This window comes from Calidris pugnax, unplaced genomic scaffold (genome assembly GCF_001431845.1).
Source record: "Calidris pugnax isolate Ruff unplaced genomic scaffold, ASM143184v1 scaffold402, whole genome shotgun sequence".
Taxonomy (NCBI): domain Eukaryota; kingdom Metazoa; phylum Chordata; class Aves; order Charadriiformes; family Scolopacidae; genus Calidris; species Calidris pugnax.
The window spans coordinates 28,431-41,742 of record NW_015091205.1 but is presented as its reverse complement, the minus strand read 5'-3'; the positions used below and the strand labels follow the sequence as shown (position 1 = coordinate 41,742).

Below are 13,312 nucleotides of genomic sequence, written 5' to 3'. Positions count from 1 at the left end.
AGTGGAGGGCAGTTCTATGTCCCAGGTCCAGGGCTCATCTCCAAGCTCTGGTGGTGCAGGGTGAGCATCGCCTTGGATGCCCCAGCCCAGGGGGCTTGGTGAGAGGTCAGGGTACCCCCCACTGTCCCCCATCACCCCCCAGTTCCTCACCCTGGACTCAAAACCTGGTGGTGCTGGGCTTTGCTGGTGAGGGAACATACATTCAACCATCCTGACCTGCAACACTGCAGCCCAGGCTCCGGTGACAGATCTGGAGATGCTGCCTTGGGCCAGAAGTAGCCCCCAAAACACTGTCAGCCACTTGTGGGGGGCTGTGCATCCCTGGCACCACCCCAGAGAGGATCACAGAATCACAGAATCTTCGAGGTTGGAAGGGACCTTAAAGATCATCTTGTCCAACCGTCAACCTAACTGACAAAAATAGACACCCACACAACAAACAAGCAGCACCATCACTAAACCAGACCTCCCAGCACCACATCAACCCCTCTTTTGAACACCTCCAGGGATGGTGCCTCCACCACCTCCCTGGGCAGCCCATCCCAATGCCTGAGAACCCTTTCAGTGAAAAAATTTTTCCTAATATCCAGCCTGAACCTCCCCTGGTGCAACTTGAGGCCATTTCCTCTCATCCTGTCGCCTGTGACTTGAGAAAAGAGACTGACCCCCATCTCTCTACACCCTCCTTTCAGGGAGTTGGAGAGAGCAATAAGGTCTCCCCTCAGCCTCCTCTTCTCCAGGCTGAACCCCCCCAGCTCCCTCAGCCTCTCCTCATAAGACTTATTCTCCAGACCCCTCACCATCTTTGTTGCCCTTAATGCTGGCTACCCCCCCAGGAGGGGCTTGACACCTCCTCGGGGCTGGCTACCCCCCATGGAAGGGGAAAGGCCACCTCCAGAACTGCATTAATTTGGTTCAATTCTGCCACGATTCGCCACCAGCTGCACCATCCCCTTTCCCAGAAGCCCAGGTCCTCAGCAAGCCCCAGCCAAGGGTCCCCACCCCCAAGACCTGCCATCCCAGGGAGGGGGGGGACACAGGAACCCACCCCCTCCCGCTCCATCCCTGTGGACAGACACCAGCCACTGCGCTTCGGGGACCGGCGACCGGGGGGGTTATCGAGCCATCGAGCGAGAGGCTGGGGAAACGGGGTTGCCATGGAAACCGCTGAACAGCAAATGGCTGATTTTTATTTTTTTTTATTATTTTTTTATTCTTTTCTTTTTTTTTGTCAAGGCTGGAAAAATTGCGGGGGAGAAGGGCAGCGGCGAAGCCCCCACGGCGTGGGCGAGTTGGGGGGCTGGGGCTTGGGGGGGCTCGGACCTTGGGTGAGCCGGGATTGCAAAGCAAAAGGTGGATTCTCAAGTGTCTGCTTGAAGGGTTCTGCACCTGCGGGATAGACGTGTCCCCATAGGGATGGGATAGGGTCTGGTGGCACCGGTGGTGGCTGTCCCCATCACTGCAGTGCCATGGGGGACCCAGCTGGGGAGGGACACGCTGGGGGGGTGTTTAAAACATTGTAGGTTGAAAATAAAACCTCCATCACATGGAGGATTCGGCGTCTGATGCAGGGACGGGCAGGAAGAGGCTGGTGAAGCTTCAGAGCATCCACAACCTGGTGCCCCAGGGGGTGGGGGGGGCAAAACAACCCCCAGCAGGGACCAAAAGGGCTTCTCCATCATTGCAAGGTCACGAACAGCCCCAGGTGGAGCCGGGCCACCCACTCCTAAGATCTCAGCTCAGCCCAGGGCCGTGACAGAGTCCCAGAGCTCCTGAGGGCTCTTGTCTGAGCTCCTCTGCCTGCAGAGGCTGCACGGGCAGGAGAAGGGTTGGTGGAGGGGGGGGGACACAGACACCAGCATCAACATCTGCCGCTTGAAAACCATGGTTACACCCCTCGAGCACGGATGAAAAAAAATCAGAATTGAAGTGCCCACTTCCCCCAAAGTTCAAGAGAGAGCTCCTGGGCTGAGGGCTGGTGAGAAGGCAGCACTTATTCCTCACCAGGAGGGGAGGGGAGGGGAGGAGGGGACCGTCCCCTGCGGAGGAGAGAAGGGAAAGCCCCCGGGACATGGCATCCGTGGGGCTGAGGGCTTGGGAGAGGGCGGTGGAATCTCCCTGGTGGGCTCAGCCAGATCCTAAATGCCACCAGCCATTCCAGTTTGGGGACTGGAAATTTGGGAACTGGGTTTCTGTAACACACACACGTGTTTGGTCCCTCCCCGTGGAGCAGGGTGGAGGGTCAGCCCTGGGGACTGTCCCCAAAAGCCACCTGGAGCCCGTTTCAACCCCTGGGAACAGCTGGATGCCAGAGAGACCATCAGTGTCCCCTGCCCTAGTGACAGCCACCCACCCACCACGCCATGGGGGGATGAATCCTGTGTCCCCACCCAGAGCATCCTTCAGGGCCAGGAGCTCCCCGGGTGGGAAAGCCCCCCTGGGTTTGGGGGTGACACCCCTCCATGGATGGTGGGGGGGTCTCCCGCAGCGCCCACCTCTCCACTTTCCTTCCCTGCTCCTTTTCCTCCCCTGGGATTTCTCAGGAGACATGGACAGGGTGCACAGGGTGACATTTCCCTTGGGGACATGTCCCCTGAGGGACAGATGGACACATGGGGACACCAGGAGGTCCATCACAAAGTGGGACCAGGCTCCCTCTGATGTTGCTCAGACACCTTTGCTGGACCAGACTGCAAAAAATATAGGTCAAAATCCCCTGATTTCAGCCTTGTCCCACCCAAACATGCCCCGTGGCACCCAGGGGACAGGACGTGAGCCCCACGTGCTGCTGGTGTGGTGCTGCCCATCCTGTGTTCCCCGCGCCACACAAGGTCACACCGATGTTTTATTCATCCCCCACAGTCCCCCATAGTCCTTAATTGCAGCCACACGCACTTTGCAAGTGTAAAGAATTGCCTTGGAGGTTTCTTAATGACTTTGGCGTGCTAACGAGCACTGTAGTCTCAGGGGTGCCCAACCATTCCCTGGGCTGCTGGGACCCCCAGAGATGGAGGGGTTGACACCCCAACCTGGGTGCAAACTGCCCCAAGATCTGTCTGGGCAAAAAATGCACACCTCAGCCTGAGATTAAAAAATTAATGATCGTTAATTCAACAGCTCCACCGTCCTCCTCCACTCCTGCCCGTTGGCTCGCGCGGGAGCAGCACCCTCGTTCCCCATCCCATGGTCACCATGACCTTCCCTGTGTCCCCATCACGTCTTGCTGCTGCCAAACGGAGCTGTTGGGAGAAGCTGGTGGCCATGAGGGATGGGCTTGGTGCCACCAGGCTCCATCCTGCACCTCCTGTAGCCAAAGGTACATCTCCAGGCCGGTCCCCGATGCCCTTTCCCTGGAAAACCCTCCCAGCCATCAGTGGAGGTGCCGTCCTGCCATGGGACAACCTTCAGCATCCAGACCCAGCCAGAGAGATGCTCTGGCCTTAATTAAAGGTCTTTAATCACCTGGTAGGGGACGGATGGGCATCAAGACGCTGTTACACCCCAAACTGGGGGCTGGTGGATTCCAGCCATGAGCTGGAGCTGGCTGGGGGCTCAAAGCACCACGAAGCACAAACTTGGGTGAGGGACACAAACCAAGACAAAGGTCCCAACCCCCCCCTTCAAAAAGCAGCCTGTGCCACAGAGGGTGTTCACACCTTTATTGCTCTGGCTGGAGAGTTTTTTCCTCACTCCTCTCCCCCTCCCATCCCTTCTTCTTCTTTTCTAGGGACACAGTGCCCTCAAGCCAGGTCCGTGTGTCACAGAGCAGAGGGACAGGGTGGCATCCCTCTGGCATCCAGACACGGCTGCAACCACTCTGCCTCCCTCCATGTCCTCCCGCTGCGTGCGCTTCCCCCTTCAAAAAGCAGCCTGTGCCACAGAGGGTGTTCACACCTTTATTGCTCTGGCTGGAGAGTTTTTTCCTCACTCCTCTCCCCCTCCCATCCCTTCTTCTTCTTTTCTAGGGACACAGTGCCCTCAAGCCAGGTCCGTGTGTCACAGAGCAGAGGGACAGGGTGGCATCCCTCTGGCATCCAGACACGGCTGCAACCACTCTGCCTCCCTCCATGTCCTCCCGCTGCGTGCGCTTCGGTGAAGAAGAACGTATCGAGGGGGGCAAAACCTGGCCCTTTCTCACCCCCAGCCCCACATCCACGGGGCGACGTCCCTCCTGTCCCCAGATCTTCCTAGTCCAGCTTTCCTCCAGGGAAGGGCAAGGTCGGACCAGTCTCCCATTTCCAGGGATGTGCCCGTTCCCAGTGGGCTCCCAGCACATCCCAAGGCGTTTACAGGGAGGAACTGTTTGAATTCACTGGGGTCTTCCCCAACGAACCCCCCTGTGGCCGGAGCCCAGCTCCCTGGGATGTTCAAGGGACCCCCAGTGCGAGGAAGCAGGGAGCTGGGACGCAGGGACTGGTGCCACCCCCTCACCCTCCCTCCCCACCCTGGCTGCCCGATGTGGCCATCACAGCATCCCGTCTGGCACCGCGTCCCCTCCAGCCCCATCGCTGGCCGCCGTCAGCAGAACTGCAGGAGAAGCACAACCAGAGGTGAGCCTTCACCCAAAACCCCTGAGCACCATCTCAGGAGGGAGCTCTGCCACCCCCCCAGGGCTGGGGAAGGGTTGGGGCACCTCAAGACCCCCCCCCAGATGGGCACAGACCTTCCAGCGGTTGCCACATTCGTTGCACAGCACGAATGTCGTCATGGGCTCATCGGCGCTGCGTGTCTGCACCTGGGATGGAGTTGGTGGCCAGGTCAGTGGAGAACCCGCCGGTGTCCCCCAAATCGGGGTCCCCCTGGGGGTTTTTTGGGGCTGACCTGGTTGTACGTGCAGTTCTTCTTCTTGCACTTGCCGCACTGGAAGAGGTCGGTGACGGTGCCACCCGTCTTGGCCATCTGGTGCTCCCGGATGGCCTCCTGGGTCATGGCGTTCCTCAGCTGCTTCAGCTCATCGCTGGCCATCTCCTGCCACCGGCACCAGCCCAGCAGGGTCAGTAGCCAAGCTGGCACAGGGTGCAAGCCACCGTGGTCCAGCACCCTCCCCATCCTCTCCAGGACCTCCAGGATCCTGCCCTCTGTGCTTGCTGGAGGGATCAGGCCCATTCAGATGAAAAAATCACCCCATTCTCAACCCAAAACTGCTGCCTGCAGGGACCTGGCTCCCCACGGAGGAACCTGGGCTCCCGGGGGTTGGGTTGGGGACCCCGGTTGAGGAGGGGACCCTCAAGCCTGACTCCTGCCAGTGTGACATCCCGCATCCAGCTCTATGATGGGGGTGGGGGAGATGTTACAGGGCTCTGGGGGGGGCAGACAGTGCCCACATCTTTTTTGGTTGCCACCCCCTTGCTGATGCACCCCAGCTCTGATGCTCTTCATGCCCCAGCCAGCCCCAAGGTGGGATGGGGACGTGCTGGGACAAGTCCAGTGTGGACACCACCAAGCCAAGATCCAACCAGCCTTTGGGCACCAGGAACAGAGGCTGGTGGGGGTCTCACCCACCCCTGGAGGTACATGGATGTGGTCCACAAGAACCAGCCCTGTACCCCCCACCCCACTGCCCACCTCGGCAGTCATGCGGGCGATGAGGCTGGGGGGGATGGCCCCACACAGCACGTTCCTCCGCAGGCTGGGGTTCTTGGGGTCCTTGAGGTTGCTGATCCTGCTCCGCACCCGGTTGCGATACTTCATGTCCGTGCTCTTCAGCTCCTGGAAGATATGTGGGGGTCCGTCAAGGAATCAAAGGGGTAAGATAGGGGGATGCCAGCCCCGTGGGCACCCACTGCTGCTCTGGGCTTGGTGGTCACCAGGGCCGGTGCCCATGTGGAGGTGGCTGATCTCAACAGCGTTTTGGTCCTTGGGGGACCATGTAAGGGAGGTCTCCCCTTCCTTGGGAGGTCTCCTCCTCCTTGGGTGATGAAGCACAACTCGGGATGTGGGGAGGAGAACAACTTTGCATTTCCCTGCTGTGACACCCAAAGGTAGTTGGGGCACAAGGGACCATGCTGGGACATTAGTTCATGGTGCAAAGGGCTCAGACCCCTCTCTTCCTCCCAGTCTGACCAAAAAGCCACCAGCTACCTGCATGGATGTGGGCAGACAGGCTGAGGTGGCAGTTTGGGGGTGTCCCACGAGGCTGCAGGCACACACATGGGCAGAGAGTGGGATGCACCAAAAACCAAAGTGTACCCAGGAGGGGGAACCACCTCGGGGCTGGTCCCAGTCTTGGGGGGCTGCCAGGAGCCCCCCAAGCCTTGAGTTGGGGGTGAATGGAGGTGGCTCCATCCCTGCCAGGGTGGCACTGGGCTGGCAAGAGACAAGGGCAGGCTCAAAAAAGAGACCTTGGCTGGATTTGGGTTTTATTTCTCCAAGGATGGAGGCAGGTCCCTGAGCAGAGGGGTTTGGGGGGGACACACGGACCCCCGGACTAAGGCAGGTGCCCAGGAGATGCTCTGCTCAGCATCAGCATCAGCATCAGCCTCTAACCAAGGTCTGGGCTCCCTCTGCAGGCAACAGAGACAGCAGAGCTGTCACCTTCTGTCCTCCCCACCACCCTCTGTCCTTGTCCCCACCACCACTCTGTCCTTGTCCCCCCCACCACTCTTCAGCCCAGCTGTGTCCCCCCAGGAGATGGACCCTGGGGACTCCCAGCCCTCCAAAAGGATATGGTCTTCGATCTCTGATGCCATCTTCTCACAGTTGACACCGAACTCTTTGTAGTCGTCTAAAGAGCAGAGAGGCCAAGGGGTGACTTTCAGGCATGAAACCAGTCAGATCTCATCATGTACCGAGAAACCACCCCCCAGCTCAGCATCAGCATCAGCCTCTAACCAAGGTCTGGGCTCCCTCTGCAGGCAACAGAGACAGCAGAGCTGTCACCTTCTGTCCTCCCCACCACCCTCTGTCCTTGTCCCCACCACCACTCTGTCCTTGTCCCCCCCACCACTCTTCAGCCCAGCTGTGTCCCCCCAGGAGATGGACCCTGGGGACTCCCAGCCCTCCAAAAGGATATGGTCTTCGATCTCTGATGCCATCTTCTCACAGTTGACACCGAACTCTTTGTAGTCGTCTAAAGAGCAGAGAGGCCAAGGGGTGACTTTCAGGCATGAAACCAGTCAGATCTCATCATGTACCGAGAAACCACCCCCCAAAAAAAATCTCACTTCTCCCCCTCAGCTTGTCCCAGACACCCCATCTCTAAAAAAATGATTTTTACCCATCTTGAACTTTACAAAGAGCCCATCTCCACATCCAACCCCTCATCAGAGACCCTTCCAACCCCTTTTTTTCTTTCATTTTGAGGCTGAACACTGAGCTATGAGCTACAGCTGCTGTTTGTTGGCAAGTTGGGGGGGGGGGTTCTGTTGGAGGGCTGTGGGTGCCCCAGGACGGCTGTGGGTGCCCCAGGACGGCTGTGGGTGCCCCAGGAACGCATATCCTCACCGTTTATTGCAGGGCTGCTTCTCTTAGGGCTATCCCATGGGAGATACAGCCCATTTTGGGCCAGTAGCTTAGGGAGGAGATGAGGGGTTACCTTCTGCCCCTTTGGATAACCCACCAGGGGGGGCTTGGCTGGGGCAATGCTGCCCACCCAGGGTTTAGCACAGGTTTTGGAGGCTTCTTTCCCCCCTGTTTTGCCACGTGTGATGAAACCAGGGCATAAAGCTGCCTGATTGGCCAGCGCAGCCACTTTCTGCACCACCACCACCACCCAGCACCAGCATCTCCAACATCCTGCACCCCCAGGGTCCAGGACACCCCCCCCGGAGCTGCTCACCATCCATACGGAGGGCGGCCGTCAACATCTCGATGCACTTGTCCCTCACCGAGTCCCCCGTGAGGTAACAGGGGGCCAGGAAGCAGGGGCTGGGGGAGAAGGTGGGGCTGGTGGGGGTCCGTGGCGTCTCTGGTTTGGCCTTGCTGCTGTTGGCTCTGCAGGGGCACACAGGAGAGGGGGGGGACAGGTCCTGGCACAGCCCCAGGGGACCTGCTGGGGGTCCCGTGGCAGTGGGATGGGTCTCTCTTACCTTTCCTCCTTGCTGTCGCTGGAGTTTCTCCGGGAGCCGGTGGGAGCTGGCGAGGGGCTGGTGCCCACAGAGGCTCTCCTGGGGGTGGCATGGGGAGGGGGACAGTGGAGGTGACACCAGAGAACAGGGCAAGCAGGACAGGGGGCAGGGAATGGTAGCTGGACCTCAGAAACCAGCTTGGAAGCCAACAGGAATCTTGTCAGGGGGAGGACTTGTTCCTCATGGGGAATGTCCTGGTGCCCATGGGACCTCTACCCACCCCAGGTGTGGGTCTCATGGTCAGAGCATCCCCAAAGGGGACACCCAAAGCATCCCCAGGCTGCTCAGGGATGGGATGCCCCCTCCTTACCGCTCCCCTGATGGTCTCTTCTGTGGGGAGGACGAGGAGGTGGCCGAGGTGGTGGAGGACCTCGAGTCGGCAGAGTCTCTCCTGGCAGGATGAGCCCCATGTCAGAGAGCAGTGATAGGGACCAAGAAGTGGGTCCAGACCCCTGTCCGCAGCCCAGCGAGGGTCTGGGGTCCAACCTCCCCCATCTTCTCCAGCCCAGGCACCCACCTCTCTTTTTTGCCATCTGGAGGTGACTTCTTGGAGGACGCAGTGGGGCTCCGGCCGTTGCTGGACTCTCTTCACCGCAGAAACCCAAAGGAAGAGAGAGATGGTCCCAGTGAGTCTGACCCAACATCCCCAGCAGTGACCTGGGGAGCTGGATCCTGCCTCCCCATCTCCACACCCTGTCCCTGGACAAGTCACCCCCAGTCGCCCACAGCCCCCCAGGTTGCCAGGGAAGCCACCCCAAGGCTGGCAGTGCCCAGAGCCCGCTGTAAGGATCGATGTGCCCTTCGGCACGTACCTCTCCAGGCTGGAGTCACCAGGGTGGCCCCGAGGGGTGGTGGCATGAGAGCTGGACTTGCTGGGCTTCCTAGGGACAAAGAGAGCAGGGCAGGGTCAGACGAGCCCCATCAAAACAGCCCTCATCCTGGGAATAAATATCATTAAATAAATTAAAAGAAAAGAAAAAATAGTGCTGCCGTGGCTGCAGGCAGCTGCCCTTTGGTTCTCCATGGACCAGCAGAGATGGAGAAACCAAACTTCTAAGGAATGAGCAGAGGGTGGTCTCATATCAGCCCCACCAATGCCTTGGCTATGCGGCTGGTGCCCCCCACCAGCAGGCAGGAGCCCCCACCTCTCCTTGTGCTTCTCCTTGTGCTTCTCGGCCGAGCTCTTGGGGTGCTTCACCCCTTCATTGGGGCAGCTGGGAAAATCCAGCCTCTTCTCCTTCTTCTCCTTTTCCACATCCATGTCCTTCTCCTTCTTCCCATCGGCGTCTTTCTCCTTCTTTGGGGTGGTGGAGGACTCTGGGGGAAGGAGCTGGGTGTCACAGGCATGGCCCCAAGAAGAACCCAGGTGGGGGGATGGCTGGGGGGATGCTCAGCTTTTTGGGGAGCTCGCACTGATTTATATCACTCCATCCTGGAGTGAAAATGAGCCCCTGGAAAATCCATTGAGTCCACACATCGTGTGGCAAGACTGGGTTACGGTGGCTACGATGGCAGGGGAGTCTGCACCCCCAAGCTTGGGACTGATCCCACCTTGACACCCCCTAGAGAGCATCAGGGTTTTGGGGTGCTGGGAGTTTTGGGGCCTGGGAGGGGGTTTCTGCATCTCCCCGGCATCGCTCACCCAGCAGCCGCTTCCAGTTCTTGATGAGGATTTTGGCCGAGGCCACCACCTCTTCATCCGAGCAGTGTTTCCGCACCGAGTTGACGGCCACCCCGATGCGCGTGGTCTGGGGACAGACGGCAGGGATGTGTCCTTAGGGATGTGCCAGCTGGTGTGGGGGGGACAGGACAAGCCACCCCATGGGGTGTCCCCCCGCCAGCAACTGCTGCCCCCCACCTAGATCCCCTCACCTGGAGCAGCTGGATGGTCATGGTGTAGCCGGTGAGGGACTTGAGGAGATCCAGTGCCCCTTCCTAGAGCGGGGAGAGGTCATGGGGGTCCTTGAGAAGCTGGAGAGAAATAGGGGGGCCACACCAAGGCAGCCCTCACCCCCCTTTTCTTCTTGCCAGCACCAAGCAGTGCTGGGGAGGGCACCTCAAGGGGACACAAAGCAGCCCTGGGCTGGTCCCTGGAGAACACCTGACCCTCTGCAGTGATGGACTCACAGAAAAACCCCAAATCCTGCAGGACCATCCCAGGGCAGGGTCACACCTCCCAGCTGGGAAGCAGGAGCTTCCCTTAAAGCTTGGGAAAACCCCTCCATAAGGAAAACTCGGGCTGTTGGGAGCTGGGGACGGCCAAGGGACACCTGAGTGTCCCCACGCAGGGGTGTGAGGGTCCATGGGACATACACCCAAGGCAGGCAGCGGCTGCAGGGCTAAACATAGCCCCGGCACGGAGCCCTCCTCCTCCTCCTCCTCCGAGGTATTTTTAGAGCCCCAGTAGCAGAGGCCAGCTCCCAGGTATCCCAGCCCCACACCAGGCTGGACCCCCGTCCCACCATGGCCCAGGACCTCTCCATACGTGTCCTCTGCAAGTGGTGGGCACAGGGGATGTCCCCAAACTGTGGCTGGACCCTGACTTTGCCCCCCCACCCCGAAGGGCAGGAGGGGGGGGGGTTGAGCAGGAGGGGCTGGGCAGGATCAGTCCCTTGTCCCCAAGATCATTCCTGGTGGGGACCTCCCATGGGTGACTCCCATGGGATCTGATCCAGTTCCAAGTGCTGGCATCCCAAAAAGCCACCGGATCCTGCTTTTTGTTGCCCCCCCCGCCTCCTCCGCCCCGGGTGCCTTCACCTTGTTGGGGCAAAGGCCAGTGGAAATGGTCAAATATTAACTTTAAGGGCTGGGCTGAGCTCTGCTCGCCCACACGTCACCGGATCCCCGGATGGATCCTCACCTGGAGCAAAGGGTGGTGGGGGCCACATCCTGGCCCCCCCCCCCAAGCTCGCCATGGTCAAATCCACCCAGGAGCCATTGCTCAGCCCCCTCCCGCCCACAGCCCCCCAGGTTGCCAGGGAAGCCACCCCAAGGCTGGCAGTGCCCAGAGCCCGCTGTAAGGATCGATGTGCCCTTCGGCACGTACCTCTCCAGGCTGGAGTCACCAGGGTGGCCCCGAGGGGTGGTGGCATGAGAGCTGGACTTGCTGGGCTTCCTAGGGACAAAGAGAGCAGGGCAGGGTCAGACGAGCCCCATCAAAACAGCCCTCATCCTGGGAATAAATATCATTAAATAAATTAAAAGAAAAGAAAAAATAGTGCTGCCGTGGCTGCAGGCAGCTGCCCTTTGGTTCTCCATGGACCAGCAGAGATGGAGAAACCAAACTTCTAAGGAATGAGCAGAGGGTGGTCTCATATCAGCCCCACCAATGCCTTGGCTATGCGGCTGGTGCCCCCCACCAGCAGGCAGGAGCCCCCACCTCTCCTTGTGCTTCTCCTTGTGCTTCTCGGCCGAGCTCTTGGGGTGCTTCACCCCTTCATTGGGGCAGCTGGGAAAATCCAGCCTCTTCTCCTTCTTCTCCTTTTCCACATCCATGTCCTTCTCCTTCTTCCCATCGGCGTCTTTCTCCTTCTTTGGGGCGGTGGAGGACTCTGGGGGAAGGAGCTGGGTGTCACAGGCATGGCCCCAAGAAGAACCCAGGTGGGGGGATGGCTGGGGGGATGCTCAGCTTTTTGGGGAGCTCGCACTGATTTATATCACTCCATCCTGGAGTGAAAATGAGCCCCTGGAAAATCCATTGAGTCCACACATCGTGTGGCAAGACTGGGTTACGGTGGCTACGATGGCAGGGGAGTCTGCACCCCCAAGCTTGGGACTGATCCCACCTTGACACCCCCTAGAGAGCATCAGGGTTTTGGGGTGCTGGGAGTTTTGGGGCCTGGGAGGGGGTTTCTGCATCTCCCCGGCATCGCTCACCCAGCAGCCGCTTCCAGTTCTTGATGAGGATTTTGGCCGAGGCCACCACCTCTTCATCCGAGCAGTGTTTCCGCACCGAGTTGACGGCCACCCCGATGCGCGTGGTCTGGGGACAGACGGCAGGGATGTGTCCTTAGGGATGTGCCAGCTGGTGTGGGGGGGACAGGACAAGCCACCCCATGGGGTGTCCCCCCGCCAGCAACTGCTGCCCCCCACCTAGATCCCCTCACCTGGAGCAGCTGGATGGTCATGGTGTAGCCGGTGAGGGACTTGAGGAGATCCAGTGCCCCTTCCTAGAGTGGGGAGAGGTCATGGGGGTCCTTGAGAAGCTGGAGAGAAATAGGGGGGCCACACCAAGGCAGCCCTCACCCCCCTTTTCTTCTTGCCAGCACCAAGCAGTGCTGGGGAGGGCACCTCAAGGGGACACAAAGCAGCCCTGGGCTGGTCCCTGGGGGAACACCTGACCCTCTGCAGTGATGGACTCATAGAAAAACCCCAAATCCTGCAGGACCATCCCAGGGCAGGGTCACACCTCCCAGCTGGGAAGCAGGAGCTTCCCTTAAAGCTTGGGAGAACCCCTCCATAAGGAAAACTCGGGCTGTCGGGAGGTGGGGACGGCCAAGGGACACCTGAGTGTCCCCACGCAGGGGTGTGAGGGTCCATGGGACATACACCCAAGGCAGGCAGCGGCTGCAGGGCTAAACATAGCCCCGGCACGGAGCCCTCCTCCTCCTCCTCCTCCGAGGTATTTTTAGAGCCCCAGTAGCAGAGGCCAGCTCCCAGGTATCCCAGCCCCACACCAGGCTGGACCCCCATCCCACCACGGCCCAGGACCTCTCCATATGTGTCCTCTGCAAGTGGTGGGCACAGGGGATGTCCCCAAACTGTGGCTGGACCCTGACTTTGCCCCCCCACCCCGAAGGGCAGGAGGGGGGGGGGGGTTGAGCAGGAGGGGCTGGGCAGGATCAGTCCCTTGTCCCCAAGATAATTCCCAGTGGGGGACTCCCATGGGATCTGATCCAGTTCCAAGTGCTGGCATCCCAAAAAGCCACCGGATCCTGCTTTTTGTTGCCCCCCCCGCCTCCTCCGCCCCGGGTGCCTTCACCTTGTTGGGGCAAAGGCCAGTGGAAATGGTCAAATATTAACTTTAAGGGCTGGGCTGAGCTCTGCTCGCCCACACGTCACCGGATCCCCGGATGGATCCTCACCTGGAGCAAAGGGTGGTGGGGGCCACATCCTGGCTCCCCCCCCCGAAGCTCACCATGGCCAAATCCACCCGGGAGCCATTGCTCAGCCCCCTCCCCTCCCTTTGCACGCTTGCACACGCTCGTGCAACAGGCAGGGCTGTGTCTGGGTCCCCGACACCCCCC

General features: G+C 59.9%; 1 protein-coding gene across 3 annotated transcripts in view; it reads right to left on the bottom strand.

The window, feature by feature from the left end:
* Positions 1-3,882: 3,882 nt before the first annotated feature.
* Positions 3,883-13,312, bottom strand: part of TCEA3 (transcription elongation factor A (SII), 3) — a 10,088-nt gene continuing 658 nt past the window's right edge. The window contains exons 2-14 of one of the 3 annotated variants that reach the window (XM_014959762.1): positions 12,173-12,235; positions 11,943-12,048; positions 11,446-11,617; positions 11,113-11,181; positions 8,584-8,652; positions 8,377-8,457; positions 8,028-8,105; positions 7,778-7,932; positions 7,013-7,069; positions 5,566-5,720; positions 4,822-4,968; positions 4,664-4,735; positions 3,883-4,527 (exon numbers count right to left, since the gene is read on the bottom strand). In XM_014959762.1, coding sequence (XP_014815248.1) covers positions 4,519-4,527; positions 4,664-4,735; positions 4,822-4,968; positions 5,566-5,720; positions 7,013-7,069; positions 7,778-7,932; positions 8,028-8,105; positions 8,377-8,457; positions 8,584-8,652; positions 11,113-11,181; positions 11,446-11,617; positions 11,943-12,048; positions 12,173-12,235 — 1,233 coding nt within the window. In that variant the 3' untranslated portion in view covers positions 3,883-4,518. Of the gene's footprint in view, positions 4,528-4,663; positions 4,736-4,821; positions 4,969-5,565; positions 5,721-6,667; positions 6,725-7,012; positions 7,070-7,777; positions 7,933-8,027; positions 8,106-8,376; positions 8,458-8,583; positions 8,653-8,878; positions 8,948-9,211; positions 9,384-9,708; positions 9,815-9,938; positions 10,002-11,112; positions 11,182-11,445; positions 11,618-11,942; positions 12,049-12,172; positions 12,236-13,312 lie in introns of those variants that run through there. The other 2 variants (XM_014959763.1, XM_014959764.1) reach the window with 2 other exon arrangements.